A 13,333-nucleotide genomic window follows, 5' to 3' on the forward strand; every position below is an offset into this window, starting at 1 on the left:
AAAAAAGTTCTTTGATGGAGACGAGAAATATGTGAAAAGTAATACGCCATAGTATGTTGTCCGCTTTATCTTCGGAATCCTCCTTTTGCTTTATGCAGAAGTTAAAAATGAGAATGCATATAAAGAAAAAAAGAAGTTAAAATGAGAATAGTTTGCTTCCAAGAAAAGGAAGGAACAATCACCAATTCTAGCAATCTCGTCTTCAAAGATTACAAGTTATTATGTTACTCCATTTTCTCGCTTTCATCTTCATTAGGATTTTCATCGAATGGAGCAGAAAGAAAGCTGCCTCCAACAATCTCTTGGCATTTGCCGGAAGCTGTTCGAGATCATCACGAAAAGCTTGGCTGGCCAGCCTTACAAGACCGTGACACTGGGCAGTCTGACTCATAGAACAATCCCCAGGAATCCCCCACAAACCTGTCCGGTACCTAGTACCAAGCAAGAAGCGCACCCTGCACAGCAATATGCAGAGAAGATCGAAAAAGACGAAGCAAAAGCACGGGAAAACTTGCCGCCAGGGACAAGATTTATCTCATCAGAGGAAGATCAGAAAACGGAAGAAGATGAGAGTTGGGCATGGGGTGTTGACCATGAAGGAATAGATGACGGTGAAGAAGCAGAACCCGAAGAGTCAAAAGGAATAAAAAAGGCCGTTAGCTTCCACGATGAGGTCGTGAAAATCGAGCCGACAAATAAGAAGAAGAAGAAGATGAAGCGGATTCGTTCGGCGGAGAAGTTGGGTTTGACGGAGCATGACCATGAGCATTTGCCTTTAAAATCTATTCTGAAAGTTTGCTCTGATCTGAGCTCAACATCTAGGCCTAGTACCCAGTAAGAAAACGAAGGACATGAATTAGATTTGAGTTGGAAATCTATCTATGATCGTGTGATGTATACTGACATGTATATTAATATATGCGCTAAGTTTCTGCAATTCTTACCTCCATTTTCACTGTTTCCATCTATTTTTATTCCTGTTCTCCAACTGAGATGACAAACAAAACCGGATTCCGGGCATTCATTCCTATAATTCGACTTTGCGACCAAGAGAAGTCATTAATTCGCATTCATTTCTGGCTTCTCAAGCGTGGAGAAAACATTTCACTCTTTTCCCTTGCGTGGAATCTCCCTTGAATTTAGCCGACCTTCCTCCCAATTAGTTGCTAGTGCTGTAATTGGATATGAAAAACTTGATGTCAGTGTGATAAAATGGAGCCTTACATTGAGGATGTTGTGACCTCTGTCTTTGCTTGCCGGCTCGAGAAGAGCTTTTAAGTATTTGTAAATCGGTAAGTGAATTTACAGAGTGCAGGACTTTTACATTTCTTCTTTCACTTGGCAACTCTTTCATGGAAGAAATAATATGAGATGTTCCCCGAAATAGAGAATCCTTGCCAATCGTAAAGTCGTCCACATTCATTCCTGCCTGTACTTGGAAACTTCCCACAACTTCCATCCTTGAGCCGTCCAATCTCCACACGGCTGTCCAAAATTGGGTGATTCCGCGAGCTAGGATCGGGTCTCGTCTTGGGCTTCGATCATGGACTATTCACCTTGCATGGGCCTTGCTCTTTCAAACCAATCAACAATGGGATGCCTCATGAGCCTAATTACACATATAAAATTCATTTTATCTATCACGTGTCTTACGAGCTCCACAATTATCGCTAGGTATAAAAATTTAGTGTAAATAATTTCAAAAAAATCTTTTTGCAAGTTCAAATTGTTGGAATGACGCCTTCATATCTATGAGATAGATGAGGAAGGGTTGCTCGAGAAGTATTCTTAGAAGCAATGCATCCTGGAAGACATCAAATGTCTTACCCTGGAAATCCAATGGGTAGATTACAAAAAAGAAGCAGAGACTGTGGATTCAAAGATTCAAGAAACCTTCTTCTGAGAACCAGTCATTACGTGGGAAGTAGTAGGGGAATGGCTGAGGTTAAGGTTTGGTAACCTCTCGATGAAACAATGTCTCCCTTAAGGCTTGGCAGATGTAGTACAGATTTATCGATTCGACTACGAGCTATGTAACCTCTGTTGCCTACTCCAATCGAGAGCGCACTGTGTTGCTTGGGGTACTCCCCAAGGTACGTGATGGCTTTAATGTGTAGTACCAACAAAGAAGAAGCGGGAGAATAAATCTATAACTCCTATCAGTACAGGTATTAATCCTGAGTGGAGGCAACAAGTTTGTTCCGACGACAACTCTATCCAGATTCAGAAGTCACGAAAGAGACTTATTGGAATACCAATCAAGTCTACAAAATCAAGTAAGAGGCGGTGCGAATAGAGTATCTAAAGGCTATTTTAGGAGATAACTTTCCATATGAACATAACAATATCTTTTTGCTTTTAATATGAAAATAAAAATAATTTCTTTCTTTCTTTTTTTTAACCATTTTTTTTCATGCTGCCAAACCCATCTACAAAGGTTCTTCCTTGGACTAGACAAAGTCCTCACAATGGGAGTTGCCCACTCCTCTTGTGCTCTCTCCTCTTCTGCAGCCATTGGCTCTTCTTCCTTTACCCCTCCTTCCCCTACCTATCCTTGCCCATCACAATTGAAACCCAAATTGGATTCTTCCGTCTGCTTCTCTGGTCTTAGCAGAACTACCCAGTTAAGGCCCACCAGACTCTCTTCGACATTGGCGCTGCAGCCTCCGTGGTGTGGAGCTGTCGGGATGGAGACCCAAGAAACTGAATTTTCCCTGGCGCCCTTGTCGGGTGTCCATGGTATTGATCAAGAATTGATCGAGACGATGCTGTACGATGCTCTTGTATGGAGCTCTCTTCACGGGCTTGTTGTCGGGGACAGAAATTCCCAGGTTGGACCTCTCTTTTGTCACTGACGACGTAAAGTGTCGAGCTTTATCTGTTTTTTGTTTCGCCGATATTTGAATCTGCTGCAAAGTGTGACGCCGCACTCTGTTGTTTAATGTTTCATATATGCTGGTTAGACTGCTCAGCTGTCCTTTTAGCTCTAGGAAAGCAATTCATATGAAGCTCCGAGTTGATCTGCTGATTGTTGAATCTAATGCCCGGCTTATTTTGGGGTTACAGAGATCAGGGAGAACCCCCGGAGTCGGGATGGTACATGCCCCTTTTGCATTGCTGCCCATGTCTTTCCCAGAAAGTTATTGGAGGCAAGCATGTGAATTAGCTCCCATTTTCAATGAACTCGTTGACCGTGTGAGTTTAGATGGAAAATTTTTGCAAGATTCACTGTCCAGGTATTCTTCCCCAGTTTCAGATAGCAGCAATTTTTTAAATATGTTCATGTTTATGGCTGCAAATTACCGAATATCAATTCAAAACAGTCTATGATTGTTGAAATTCTGAATGATATCTTCTGCGACCCTGCATAATTGTAAATGATATCAATTTCTTAAACATGTTCGTGTTCATTTCTGCTATCAAAGACTGCTATTCCTTAATTTTCGTTAGGCTGTGTGTGTAATTTATCTTTCAGATGATTTAAGCTGAGAGCCAGCGTGTGATGACTTCATTTTATGTTGATGTGTCTTTTTTCTGGTCATGCATAAATTTTTTGTCTTTTCAAGTTCACCAACTTTGATAATTTTGTCTTCTCCAAACAAGCTTATTACAATTCTAAGTTTGAAATTTAAATGAGTTAATTCTACTTCATCAATGGTTAACTGTCAGTGTCATTCATTTTTGTGGATATTGCAGGACGAAGAAGGTGGATGCTTTCACCTCTAAACTTCTAGATATTCATTCAAAGATGCTACAGATGGGAAAGAAAGAAGTAATGTAGTAATGTACAAGCAATTGAACTTAAATTATATACTCTGAACTGCCCGAGATCTCATGGAGTTTAACACTCAACTTTGCTTTTGTTTCCATGATGCTCCTTTCTGCTCTACTTTCTCAACCATCTCCAGGAGATTCGCTTGGGCTTGCACCGTTCAGATTATATGCTCGATGAACAAACAAAATTACTCCTCCAAATAGAGCTCAACACTATATCGTCTTCATTCCCAGGCCTCAGCATTCTTGTTACTGAGCTTCACAGGTTGATCATCCCTTTTTTTTTACTATTTACAAGCATTTTCTGTCAATTGTCAAGCTTCTTGCTTTCATGGTGGCTCCTCAGAATGAGGACACCAAAGGTTCTGAATTATGACATTTCTGCGGAGGCTGATTGAAAAGATTACCCAAAAGATTTCTTAAATTTAGGACCTTATTTGCAGGAGCTTACTCCATCATTATGGTGAAAATCTTGGATTAGATTCCAAGAATGTTCCGCATAACAGCGCCGTTAATCAGTTTGCGGAGGCCTTGGCTAAAGCTTGGACCGAGTATAATAGCCCGAGGTTATAATTGCCATAGCCTATAACACTTTTTTTAATTTTCAATGTTTGCTTTAAGGCCATTAATGTCATTATCTTTCTTTACTCCAACACAGGTCTGTAGTGATGATCATAGTTCAGACCGAGGAACGGAACATGTACGACCAGCACTGGCTTTTTCACGTGTTGAAGGAAAAATATCCTCTTCTACTGCTGTATTTATCCTCAAACTTAAAGAAGAAATTTCTTTTTCCTCTCTAAATTATTTTGAGATGAGTTCTTAAAGCTATTATCCTTAGCTTGTAACACACATAATGTGAAAGCTATTCGGAAGACCTTAGCAGAGGTAGATGCACTGGGGGAACTTACACCTGACGGAAGACTACTCGTGTATGTAGTATTAGTAAGGGGAGATCATAGTTGTTTTATTTGTGCTTCAACTTTATTATTTTCCTGAGGAATTAATTAAAGCTTTGTTATTGCAGAGGTGGTCAAGAAATTTCGGTAATTTATTTCAGAGCTGGGTACACACCAAACGACTATCCCTCTGATTCAGTGAGAAATATCTCTCTTTTCCGTACTTCTGTTTTAAGTTTATTTGAACCCTTTTTGTATCTCACTCATGAACTAACTTTTTAGCTTCTCATTCTCTGTAGGAATGGAGGGCTAGACTACTAATTGAACAGTCTATGGCAATCAAGTGCCCATCGATATCCTATCATTTAACAGGAACCAAAAAGATTCAACAAGAACTCGCGAAACCCAGTGTACTTGAGAGGTAAAGCTTTTGGGATGCCCACTTGTTTAATATTTTTGCAAGTTTGAAATGAGAAAAACATGCATGTATTGCCCTCAACGTGATTGCTAATTTCTATGAATGTTTCTTCCTTCTCATCTATTTAACTTTATTGAGCCTTTTGAGTACTTTACTGGTAACAGGTTCCTTGACAACAAAGAAGACATTGCAAAAGTGAGGAAATGCTTTGCTGGGTTATGGAGCCTAGATGACCCAGAAATTATTCAAAAGGCAATTGAAAATCCCAAGTTGTTTGTCATGAAGCCTCAAAGGGAAGGCGGAGGTGATATAACTCAGTAGTTTCTCATTCTCTCTGACCGACAATATGTACTCAGTAGTTTCAGATATTGCTATTTTTGCTCGAAATTAGATGAATTCATTCTTTTTACTCAGGGAACAATATTTATGATGAGGATGTGAGGCAAAACCTCCTGAGGATACAGGAGGAAGGAACCGAGGATGCTGCTGCTTACATTCTTATGCAGAGAATCTTTCCGAAGGTTTCCCCTACTTTTCTAATCCGTGATGGGATTTGCCATAAAGACCGTGCAATTTCTGAGCTTGGAGTATACGGTGCTTATCTAAGGTAATGACCAATTTCTTGGTGTCCAAACTGATTTTGAGAAGAAATTAAAGTTTAAAATAGTCGGTGCTGCAGTTTTAGCACTACTTTCGAGTTTTGACTGCTACAATTTGTTGATATCCCAAATGGATCATGCAGGAACAAGGAGAAGGTTATCGTGAATGAACAAAGTGGCTATCTAATGCGGACGAAAGTATCCTCTTCGAATGAAGGCGGGGTTGCAGCTGGATTTGCAGTTTTAGACAGCATATACTTGACTTGATGCTGGCAAGATGCCCTATTATTCCTCCCGGTGTTACAACCTAGCACATCAATAAATAAATGATCTTGTATGCACAACAGTATGTTTTGCTCGTATTTAATAAAAATGATCGAAGACAGAAGTTAAAACAGGGACTTCTTTCAACTCGATTTTTCTTCTTCAGAGTTGTGTCATACACACGCTGAACCGTTGATCTCTTCTTCTACACTATCATCTGCATCAGCTAAGCGATCAAAGAAACCATTCAGATACCAGGGACAATTTTCGTTCCACTGCCCCCTCTTGGCGTGGGCTCGCCATTTTTGGTCCTCGATCATCTCAGGGGAAAGGCCCCACTCCATCAGTTCCTCGTCGGAGTGGTGGATTGCGAGGCTGTACTCACCTCCTTCCCCGAGCTGCATCACTCGGAACTCGCAGTTCTCAAAGTTGTTGAGGTGCTCGAACTGTTCCACTGTCCACTTGAACCATTTCATCAGGAAGACGCGGGATGTGAGACCATGGGACACGATAATGAGGTTTAGCTCGCTGGAACGTGCCTGGTGTAGTCTGTTCAGGTCGATGTCCCTCCACAGTGATTCGAGAAAACCTGCAGGACATGTATGTTAATGATTCATTCAGTAGTTCGTCATTTCTCTTGGCATATCCCAAAAGAAAGTTCAAGTTATCTTCGTCAATGAAGCCATTCGAAGTACATGACACCATGGTCGAGACGTTCGATTGGAAGTTCCAATCAGGTGATTCCGGACATGAGGATAATCACAACAAGGCTTAGTTTTGATGGGCAATGTGCTGCTCATCTCCAAAATATGAAAGGAAGACCTGTTCTGCATATCAATGGCTTCCCTAGAAAAGCAGCTAACCTTCCCAATCTCCATAACTCAATGAAACACAAACAAAAACCAAATGTGCTTACTCGATACACGGTCGAAGACGTCGGCTGCCGACTCGCCTTCAGGGAACCGATAGAAGAACCTCCCGAACCGCTCCCTCGTCTCCTTGATGACCTTCATCCTCTCCTCCACCTGGAAGTTCCCGAAATCCTGCTCCCGAACTCGGCACTCCTCCCTCACCCCGATGACCCTATTCCGGCTGAAGGACCGCCCCATCTCCCGCAGCGTGGATCGCGTCCTCTCATAGGGGGATACGTAGAAGTATACTCGCCAGTCGTTGCAGTCCCTGGAGATCAGGGCCCTGAGGCGGGACCCGGCGTCCCGGGCCTGGGAGATACCCTGCAGGGTCAGTGGGATCTTGTAGTCGGGGGTGGTGGTGTAGGCCGAGGCGGAGAGGTTCCCCTGCGACTCCCCATGCCGGACAAGGATTATGCGCTTGGGGAGCACTGCGGGGTGGTGGTGCGGGTCGACCATGCCTGCTGTCCGACCCAAAGTTCGAACCTTTTCCTCGGACTGATCGAACCCTTTTGTCTCTGCTTTGGCCGGAGCTGGTGGGTCGCTGCTGACTGATCGATCTATTCCTTATCTAATGATCTGCGAGCTCGCTCGCTCTGTTTCTTGCTTCCGGGACTCTCTTTCTTGATGATGCGACTCTGCTTTCCTCTTCTGTCGATCATCCTGGAAAGAACCTCGAATTTATACGCTTCCCTTCTCGTCCTCGTCCGGTCGTTTAATTGTTTTTATTAATCTCCACCCTGAGATTGAGAGTTGTCGTCTATAAAATATATTTCTTGTCTACAAAAAGTTGACATTTTTGGGTGACAACAGAGCCACCATTGGAGTACAGCCAAGATCAGAACAGAACAGTTCTTCCACGTGAGATTTGCTTTTTCGAGAGAATTACTCAGGTCGATGTCATCTTTCTCATCTTTTGTGTCAAGAAGATCATTTGCTTTACTGGTGTGGGGAGACGAGGAGGGAATGTGAAGGCTATCGCTTTTGCGATGCGATCCACTGCGTTTCCACTAAAGAAGAATAAACCCTTCCTTGATTTTCTTCCTCATAATTCTGACCGTGGGATGGGGCATCTTCACAGATGTTTCAGAGTCCTCCATTGTTGAACACGTTTAGCAGAGCTGACCTTCCCATCCCATTCCAATGGCTGGAGCCTGGCGATGATGATGCGTTTGACAATTGATATGCATTACAGCTGTGCCGGGAGACGAGGGAGACGACGAGAGATCAGTCAATGGGCCTAAATGAATGAGGAAGAAGGCCCAACAATTGCTTTTTGTCGAAATGGGGTCTCTGGGGGCTGGAAGTAAAAGCCCACAATTTGGTCCCTGCGACAGTTAACGGACGGCTAACGTTGCCACCAATAAAAACTGCCATTGCTTCCAGAGATCTTAACTGATGTGCCCAGGGATCCTCGTGATGTAACCCCTAATCTCGAGGACCAAATTGATGTTTTGGAGACCAAATTGATGTATCAAGGACTAAATCGATGTAATTTTTAAAATTAAGGGACGCAATTGTTATAAAAAAGTCAGAGACTAGATTGATATAATATCCAATCTCAGGAACCAAATTGCCTATTCACTCGGAAGAAAAAGAAAGAAAGGGAAAATCAGCCAAAATCTCCAATTTGCCCGACACAATTGGTGGAGAGGATGAGAGGAAGATTTTGGCTAGCAAAATCTCTTGAAGGACTGGCTTGCAACTTGCAAATAATTTAATGTTTTTCATCACCTATACATAGAAGTCCCACTCGGGCAAGCAAAATGCACCCAACAATGAAGTGAAGCAAACAAGAGAGAGTGTGAGACTGAGAGTTGGGGTGGCGGGGAGCGGTGGAACTTCCACTGCTCCTTCGGATGTTCCGGAGCAGCACGAGCTGATGAGAGGTGTAACTATGTCGATTTTGACCATTGATTGAAGTGTTAGAGTAATTACGAGCTGAGTTACAGTTTAGTTGGGAACTGTGGATTTGCCGATAAGGATTGTTATGTTGTAAGTTCATATACCACATCGGTGCTCTTTGAGATGGTCTTTTGGGTGGTATATTAACCACGTAGTATAGACATACAAGGTCTCGGTTAGTGAGACGAGTGCACTCCCAAAGAAGTTAATCTGGTTTCCCAATTGTTGTATGGGTCTATTGGGAGACCATGTCTATATAATGGATTTGTGCCGGCTTGGCTTTTATGCATTTGTGGAGGTTCCAGAACCAACAAGTCGTATTGGAGCTTTGGGCCCAATAATCGATATCAGAGTATTTCGGGACCCATCAAGTGATATTAGATCTTCATTTGCGCAAAAAAGAGGAACATCTTTCCATATTTTCTTCTTTAAAATGCTTACTGTGGAATGGGACATTATCACAGAAAGACGTCTGAAAGTCTTCCTCCATTGTTGAACATGTTGAGCTGAGCTTTTTCATGACCATTTTGATGGCTTGGAAGTGATGATGAGTGGTAGTGAGATGTAATGGGAGCACGGGGAAGAAGATGACGGAAAGCCCAATTGCCTGCCGTCGAGATGGGCCTCTGAGATTGTAAGTGAAGGCCCATATGCTTGTTTGGGCCTTATGTGGACCTCTGCTCTTTACTATTGAGGCCCAAGTTGTTATTTCATGTACAAGATATCCATGTCTCGTCTATATACTCTTCACGATGTGATAATCCATCCGTTTAGGAACCATAAAACATCTTTTCACGTTCCCTTTCGCCTAAACAGAATTCTTGATGTGAAAATACAGAGATGAAGGAAGCAATTATAGAAGGCCTTGTACAAAATGAAGACTCGCGACGGATTCTTTCCATAAAAGGGCAATAATAGCAAGAGGTTGATATTCGGAAGGGCAAAAAGCAAATGAAATTCCACAAGATTTTTTTTATGTGAAAACAAGCAGAACAAGAAAAGTGGTCAATCTCTGAAACTAAAAGTGCCAAAATGAAAAAAAATTAAATAAAAGAAAAAAAGAAGAGGTTGGAGATGCGGGGAATCGAACCCCGTGCCTCTCGCATGCGAAGCGAGCGCTCTACCATATGAGCTACATCCCCCTTTGATGTCATTTCGTGCGGAAGGTATCAAGATAATATATATATTTTTTTGATGTGATGATATCATAATTGGCAAGCAAGAAATTCCCTTGTATTTGTCTTTCAGCAACGGAGTTCTTGATGTGAAAAAAAATCGCAGTGATAAGGGGATAGTCATCAGTACGGCAAAAATAAATACAAATGAAAGCGTTAAAGAATTCTCGATGTGAAAGTACAAAAAGAGGCACGGGATTGATTGATTTTCTAATGGACAAAAACAAATGGAAAAATACGAAGTGTGAAGATCCGGGGAATCGAACCGCGTACCTCCCACATGCGAAGCGAGCGCTCTACTACATGAGCTACATCCCCCATGCTTTTTGCCACCGCAATCCTAAAAAATCACATGGCCATAATTTTCACTGAATTTTCTACCTTCCAATCATTGTCTGTCAAATGATGACCATGCTGAATTGATATTTTTGCAGACAAAGATTTATCCTTCGGCTTTTACTTAAATTATGTTTGAGCTGGAAAGTGATCAGCCATTTACCCGACTTTGTATTGCTTAATTTTTATTGTTTGAGATTTGGCTCGGTTATTCCGCCGAAAAAAGGAATGCACATAACTTATCTCCTAGTCCATAGATGGTCTTCCTCCGAATGGACGTCGCTCAGTGGCGAACAACATGAGTAGTTCATGTGGTATTCGAGTCCTGTTAAGAAATCTGTACCGGTGATTAGATCATGCTGCAGTTCCATATCAGGCTGCTAATTTGGACTCTCATCCTTTTCAGCCGTCTTCCCAGGTCACCATCGTTGCACTGTTTACAGCAGACACTGCACGCGTTTTGAAGAGATTCTCTGTCATCCCATTAATCCAGTGATAAACATTGAGCTAATAATGATTTGTGATGGCCAGTTCATTGCTTCCTTCCCTTTGGCTTCTCTGTCAAATCGTAACGAGTCCCTCTCCATTTTTTTTCTTTTCTGCAGATGTTTACCGATGATCAATCATTAACCTCACGTCGTTATCATTCAGAGTTGATACTGATAATCATCATAAGTAGGACAGGTCAAATGCTCATCAAAATCCTCAGTCTTCTACTCCTGAGGAACACACGACCAATCAAACCGTGCCACTTCCCAGGCTTGAACAGGAGGCGCATGACTTTGCATAAAAAGCTGTGGCAACACAAAATTTTACCCTGGAAGACATGTTTCTTAGGGCTCAAGTAAGTGCGCCCAAAGCATTACAACTCCTTCCCAATCTGGTGATCATGTTTATCGGTTACTCGTTCGCCGGGTATTTCGTTTTTATTGGGTATCTTTATATGTGAACTGTTTCGGGATGGGGATGGTGAAGATTATTTCGCGTCAAGAGTCATGTTTTATGTTGTAACAGCTGAAACTTCTGGATTTGGTAAAAAAGAAGATAGCAACTGCTGATGATTCTTGTCTTCCTCTCTCTCTCTCTCTCTCTCTCTCTCTCATTTTCTCCTTCCCCAAAGATTCCACATTTCATCACCCCCAACATTTCTGCCTCTCTTTCATCTGTTTGCAGTGATGGAACAGAGCCACTCCCACGAGATGGGGTCGGGCCCACTGTACTCATTGCCATCATCATCACTCTGGTAAAAGTTCTGCAGATATTTGTGCTCCGCAGCCCAAATGACACACCGACAAGCCTTGCGCCTCTGACAGGGAGGAGGGACATGACTTTTCCTGCTGCCCCAGTTCCGCACCTTGTGGGCTGAGCTCAGCCATTGACTGATAGACTACTAACCTCATCATCATCTTATTCATCTTCATCTAGTCGGCACACAAGGATACCTCCACCCACCACCCAAGCTGTGGTTGTGATGGTGATGGTGGTGGCAGCGGCTGTGGTGGTTCACCACGTCGTGGCACCTCCCGATCCGTATGCCTTCTTGGAACAACTCCACGACACGATCTTGATCTTCTTGCACTTCTTCTTGTTTTTCTCCTTCGACTTCTTCTTCTATGGTTTCTTCTTGTTCTTTTTCTTGTTCTTCGGTTTCCATGTCTTCCTCTACGATCAAGTCGAGCCTCAAGCGCCCGTCTTCCCTCGAAGCGCGGAGGATCTCGGGGCAGTCTATCCTCACCTCCGCCAGCTCCAGCCTCCCCTCCGTCCTCACCGGACGGAAGAAGAAGCTCCGCTGCCCCTTGTGATTCAAAGACGAGATCGGTGGGGGGAACTTCTTCTCCCTCCTCTCGCTCGCCTCCCTCAACCTTGTCGTCCTTTCAACGGGCTTTGCAGGCCAGGCAGGGTACCACTCATCGGCCCAGATATCATCTGAGCTCTCGAACCCGAGGCTCTCCGTGCAAGACATGAGCCCGTCCACGACCACCCCTCCTCCGACCTCGTCTACGAAACTAGACAAGCTGGGGTCCTCCTTTGCCAGCGGCGGGGGAGAACAGAGGGCAGTGGACTCCACCACGTTCGGCCCTCGAGGGAACTCACCGGTTGCAGTGGTGAGGCCAATCCCAGAAGCCAGAGCGTGGCCTTTGGAGGCAGCGGGCAGCGACGGATGCAGAACCGGAGGAGGAGGAGAGTCGACTAAGTTGGTGAAGCCAAGAAAGGAGTGAAGACCCTTTTTGCAGAGGCTTGTGATCATTATAGAAATGGAGGAACGAATGGAACTTTTTCCCTCTCTTGCAGGGAAAGGTTGGCAGAGGGAGGCATGCGGTTATATAGAAGAGGGGGGAAGGGGGGAGAAGATGATGATGGGGTTGGAGGGTGTCTGAACATTAACGAAACAGAGAGGAGGAAGCTGGAGATGAGGCCATTAATGATATCCTCATGCCAAAGATAGGGGAAAGAGAGAAGAGGCTTGAGAGAGAGAGAAGGTGGAATGATTGGGAGGCTGCCAACGATACCATAAAGGGATTAAGATATTAGCTGGAAGTGATAGGGAAGAACGGTGCCCGGGTCCCACGAGAGATGGCCTAAGACTTCTCCTGTTCTCTCTCTCTCTCTCTCTCTCTCTCTATGTTATTTGTACATTAACCTCCACATTCATCATCCTCATCCTCACCTCTCTCTCTCTGCTTTGACTCTTCACAGCCTGCAGCTGCTCGAATCGAATTAACCAAACAGATGAATTCGTTCTGCTGATGATGCGATTGAGCGCAGTGAGTCGTAATAATGTTCTCTCCTCGGTACAGAGGGAATGCGATCGGTCATGTTTGTGTTTTTGAACCTTCGGGTAACTTGTTTGCCCATGTCAGTAATCGGTTATGTCATGTACAAGAAATTATGGAGAACGTAAGAAGTAAGTTTTTGTGGTTGTGTTGGATAGGTGTAGAGGGCAGGTTCCGGGGTCCAACAACATGGGAACGTGCTTTTCCTTGGTCGCGAGCTTGTCTTAGGACTAGTTATGTAGTAACAGAAGATTCATTTCCCGAGCCAAGTTTCGTGCTTT

General features: G+C 43.5%; 3 protein-coding genes and 1 non-coding gene across 4 annotated transcripts; 1 reads left to right on the forward strand and 3 right to left on the reverse strand.

Annotated features, from left to right (window-relative positions):
• Positions 1-2,442: 2,442 nt before the first annotated feature.
• LOC116194755 (glutathione synthetase, chloroplastic) lies at positions 2,443-6,101 on the forward strand. The gene is made up of 12 exons (XM_031523647.1): positions 2,443-2,831; positions 3,067-3,236; positions 3,697-3,772; positions 3,909-4,039; positions 4,218-4,340; positions 4,433-4,513; positions 4,626-4,706; positions 4,802-4,871; positions 4,973-5,094; positions 5,256-5,395; positions 5,506-5,698; positions 5,834-6,101. Exons 1-12 carry the CDS (start codon positions 2,469-2,471, stop codon positions 5,955-5,957), a joined length of 1,674 nt encoding a protein of 557 aa, XP_031379507.1. The 5' UTR covers positions 2,443-2,468; the 3' UTR covers positions 5,958-6,101.
• LOC116194787 (phosphoglycerate mutase-like protein AT74) lies at positions 5,989-8,016 on the reverse strand. Its single transcript, XM_031523679.1, has 2 exons — positions 6,871-8,016; positions 5,989-6,543 (listed from the first exon to the last, which is right to left on the reverse strand). The coding sequence occupies exons 1-2, from the start codon at positions 7,319-7,321 to the stop codon at positions 6,128-6,130; spliced, it is 867 nt and encodes a 288-aa protein (XP_031379539.1). The 5' UTR covers positions 7,322-8,016; the 3' UTR covers positions 5,989-6,127.
• Positions 8,017-9,836: 1,820 nt separating this feature from the next.
• On the reverse strand, positions 9,837-9,909 carry TRNAA-CGC. Its single transcript has one exon. It is a non-coding gene; the product is annotated as a tRNA-Ala (tRNA).
• A 1,348-nt stretch (positions 9,910-11,257) lies between these two features.
• Positions 11,258-12,916, reverse strand: LOC116192688 (protein FANTASTIC FOUR 3). The gene has a single exon (XM_031521302.1). The coding sequence runs from the start codon at positions 12,524-12,526 to the stop codon at positions 11,696-11,698; it is 831 nt and encodes a 276-aa protein (XP_031377162.1). The 5' UTR covers positions 12,527-12,916; the 3' UTR covers positions 11,258-11,695.
• Between the last annotated feature and the right edge of the window lie 417 nt (positions 12,917-13,333).

The sequence above is a fragment of the Punica granatum genome, chromosome 1 (assembly GCF_007655135.1).
Source record: "Punica granatum isolate Tunisia-2019 chromosome 1, ASM765513v2, whole genome shotgun sequence".
In the NCBI taxonomy this organism is placed as follows: Eukaryota; Viridiplantae; Streptophyta; class Magnoliopsida; order Myrtales; family Lythraceae; genus Punica; species Punica granatum.

Coding starts and splice junctions, on each gene's coding strand:
- LOC116194755 (XM_031523647.1), top strand. CDS start 2,469: ATGGGAGTTGCCCACTCCTCTTGTGCTCTCTCCTCTTCTGCAGCCATT. Junction 4,040..4,217: donor CTTGTTACTGAGCTTCACAG/GTTGATCATCCC, acceptor CCTTATTTGCAG/GAGCTTACTCCATCATTATG. Junction 4,341..4,432: donor ACCGAGTATAATAGCCCGAG/GTTATAATTGCC, acceptor ACTCCAACACAG/GTCTGTAGTGATGATCATAG.
- LOC116194787 (XM_031523679.1), bottom strand. CDS start 7,321: ATGGTCGACCCGCACCACCACCCCGCAGTGCTCCCCAAGCGCATAATC. Junction 6,544..6,870: donor CGTCTTCGACCGTGTATCGA/GTAAGCACATTT, acceptor CATGTCCTGCAG/GTTTTCTCGAATCACTGTGG.
- LOC116192688 (XM_031521302.1), bottom strand. CDS start 12,526: ATGATCACAAGCCTCTGCAAAAAGGGTCTTCACTCCTTTCTTGGCTTC.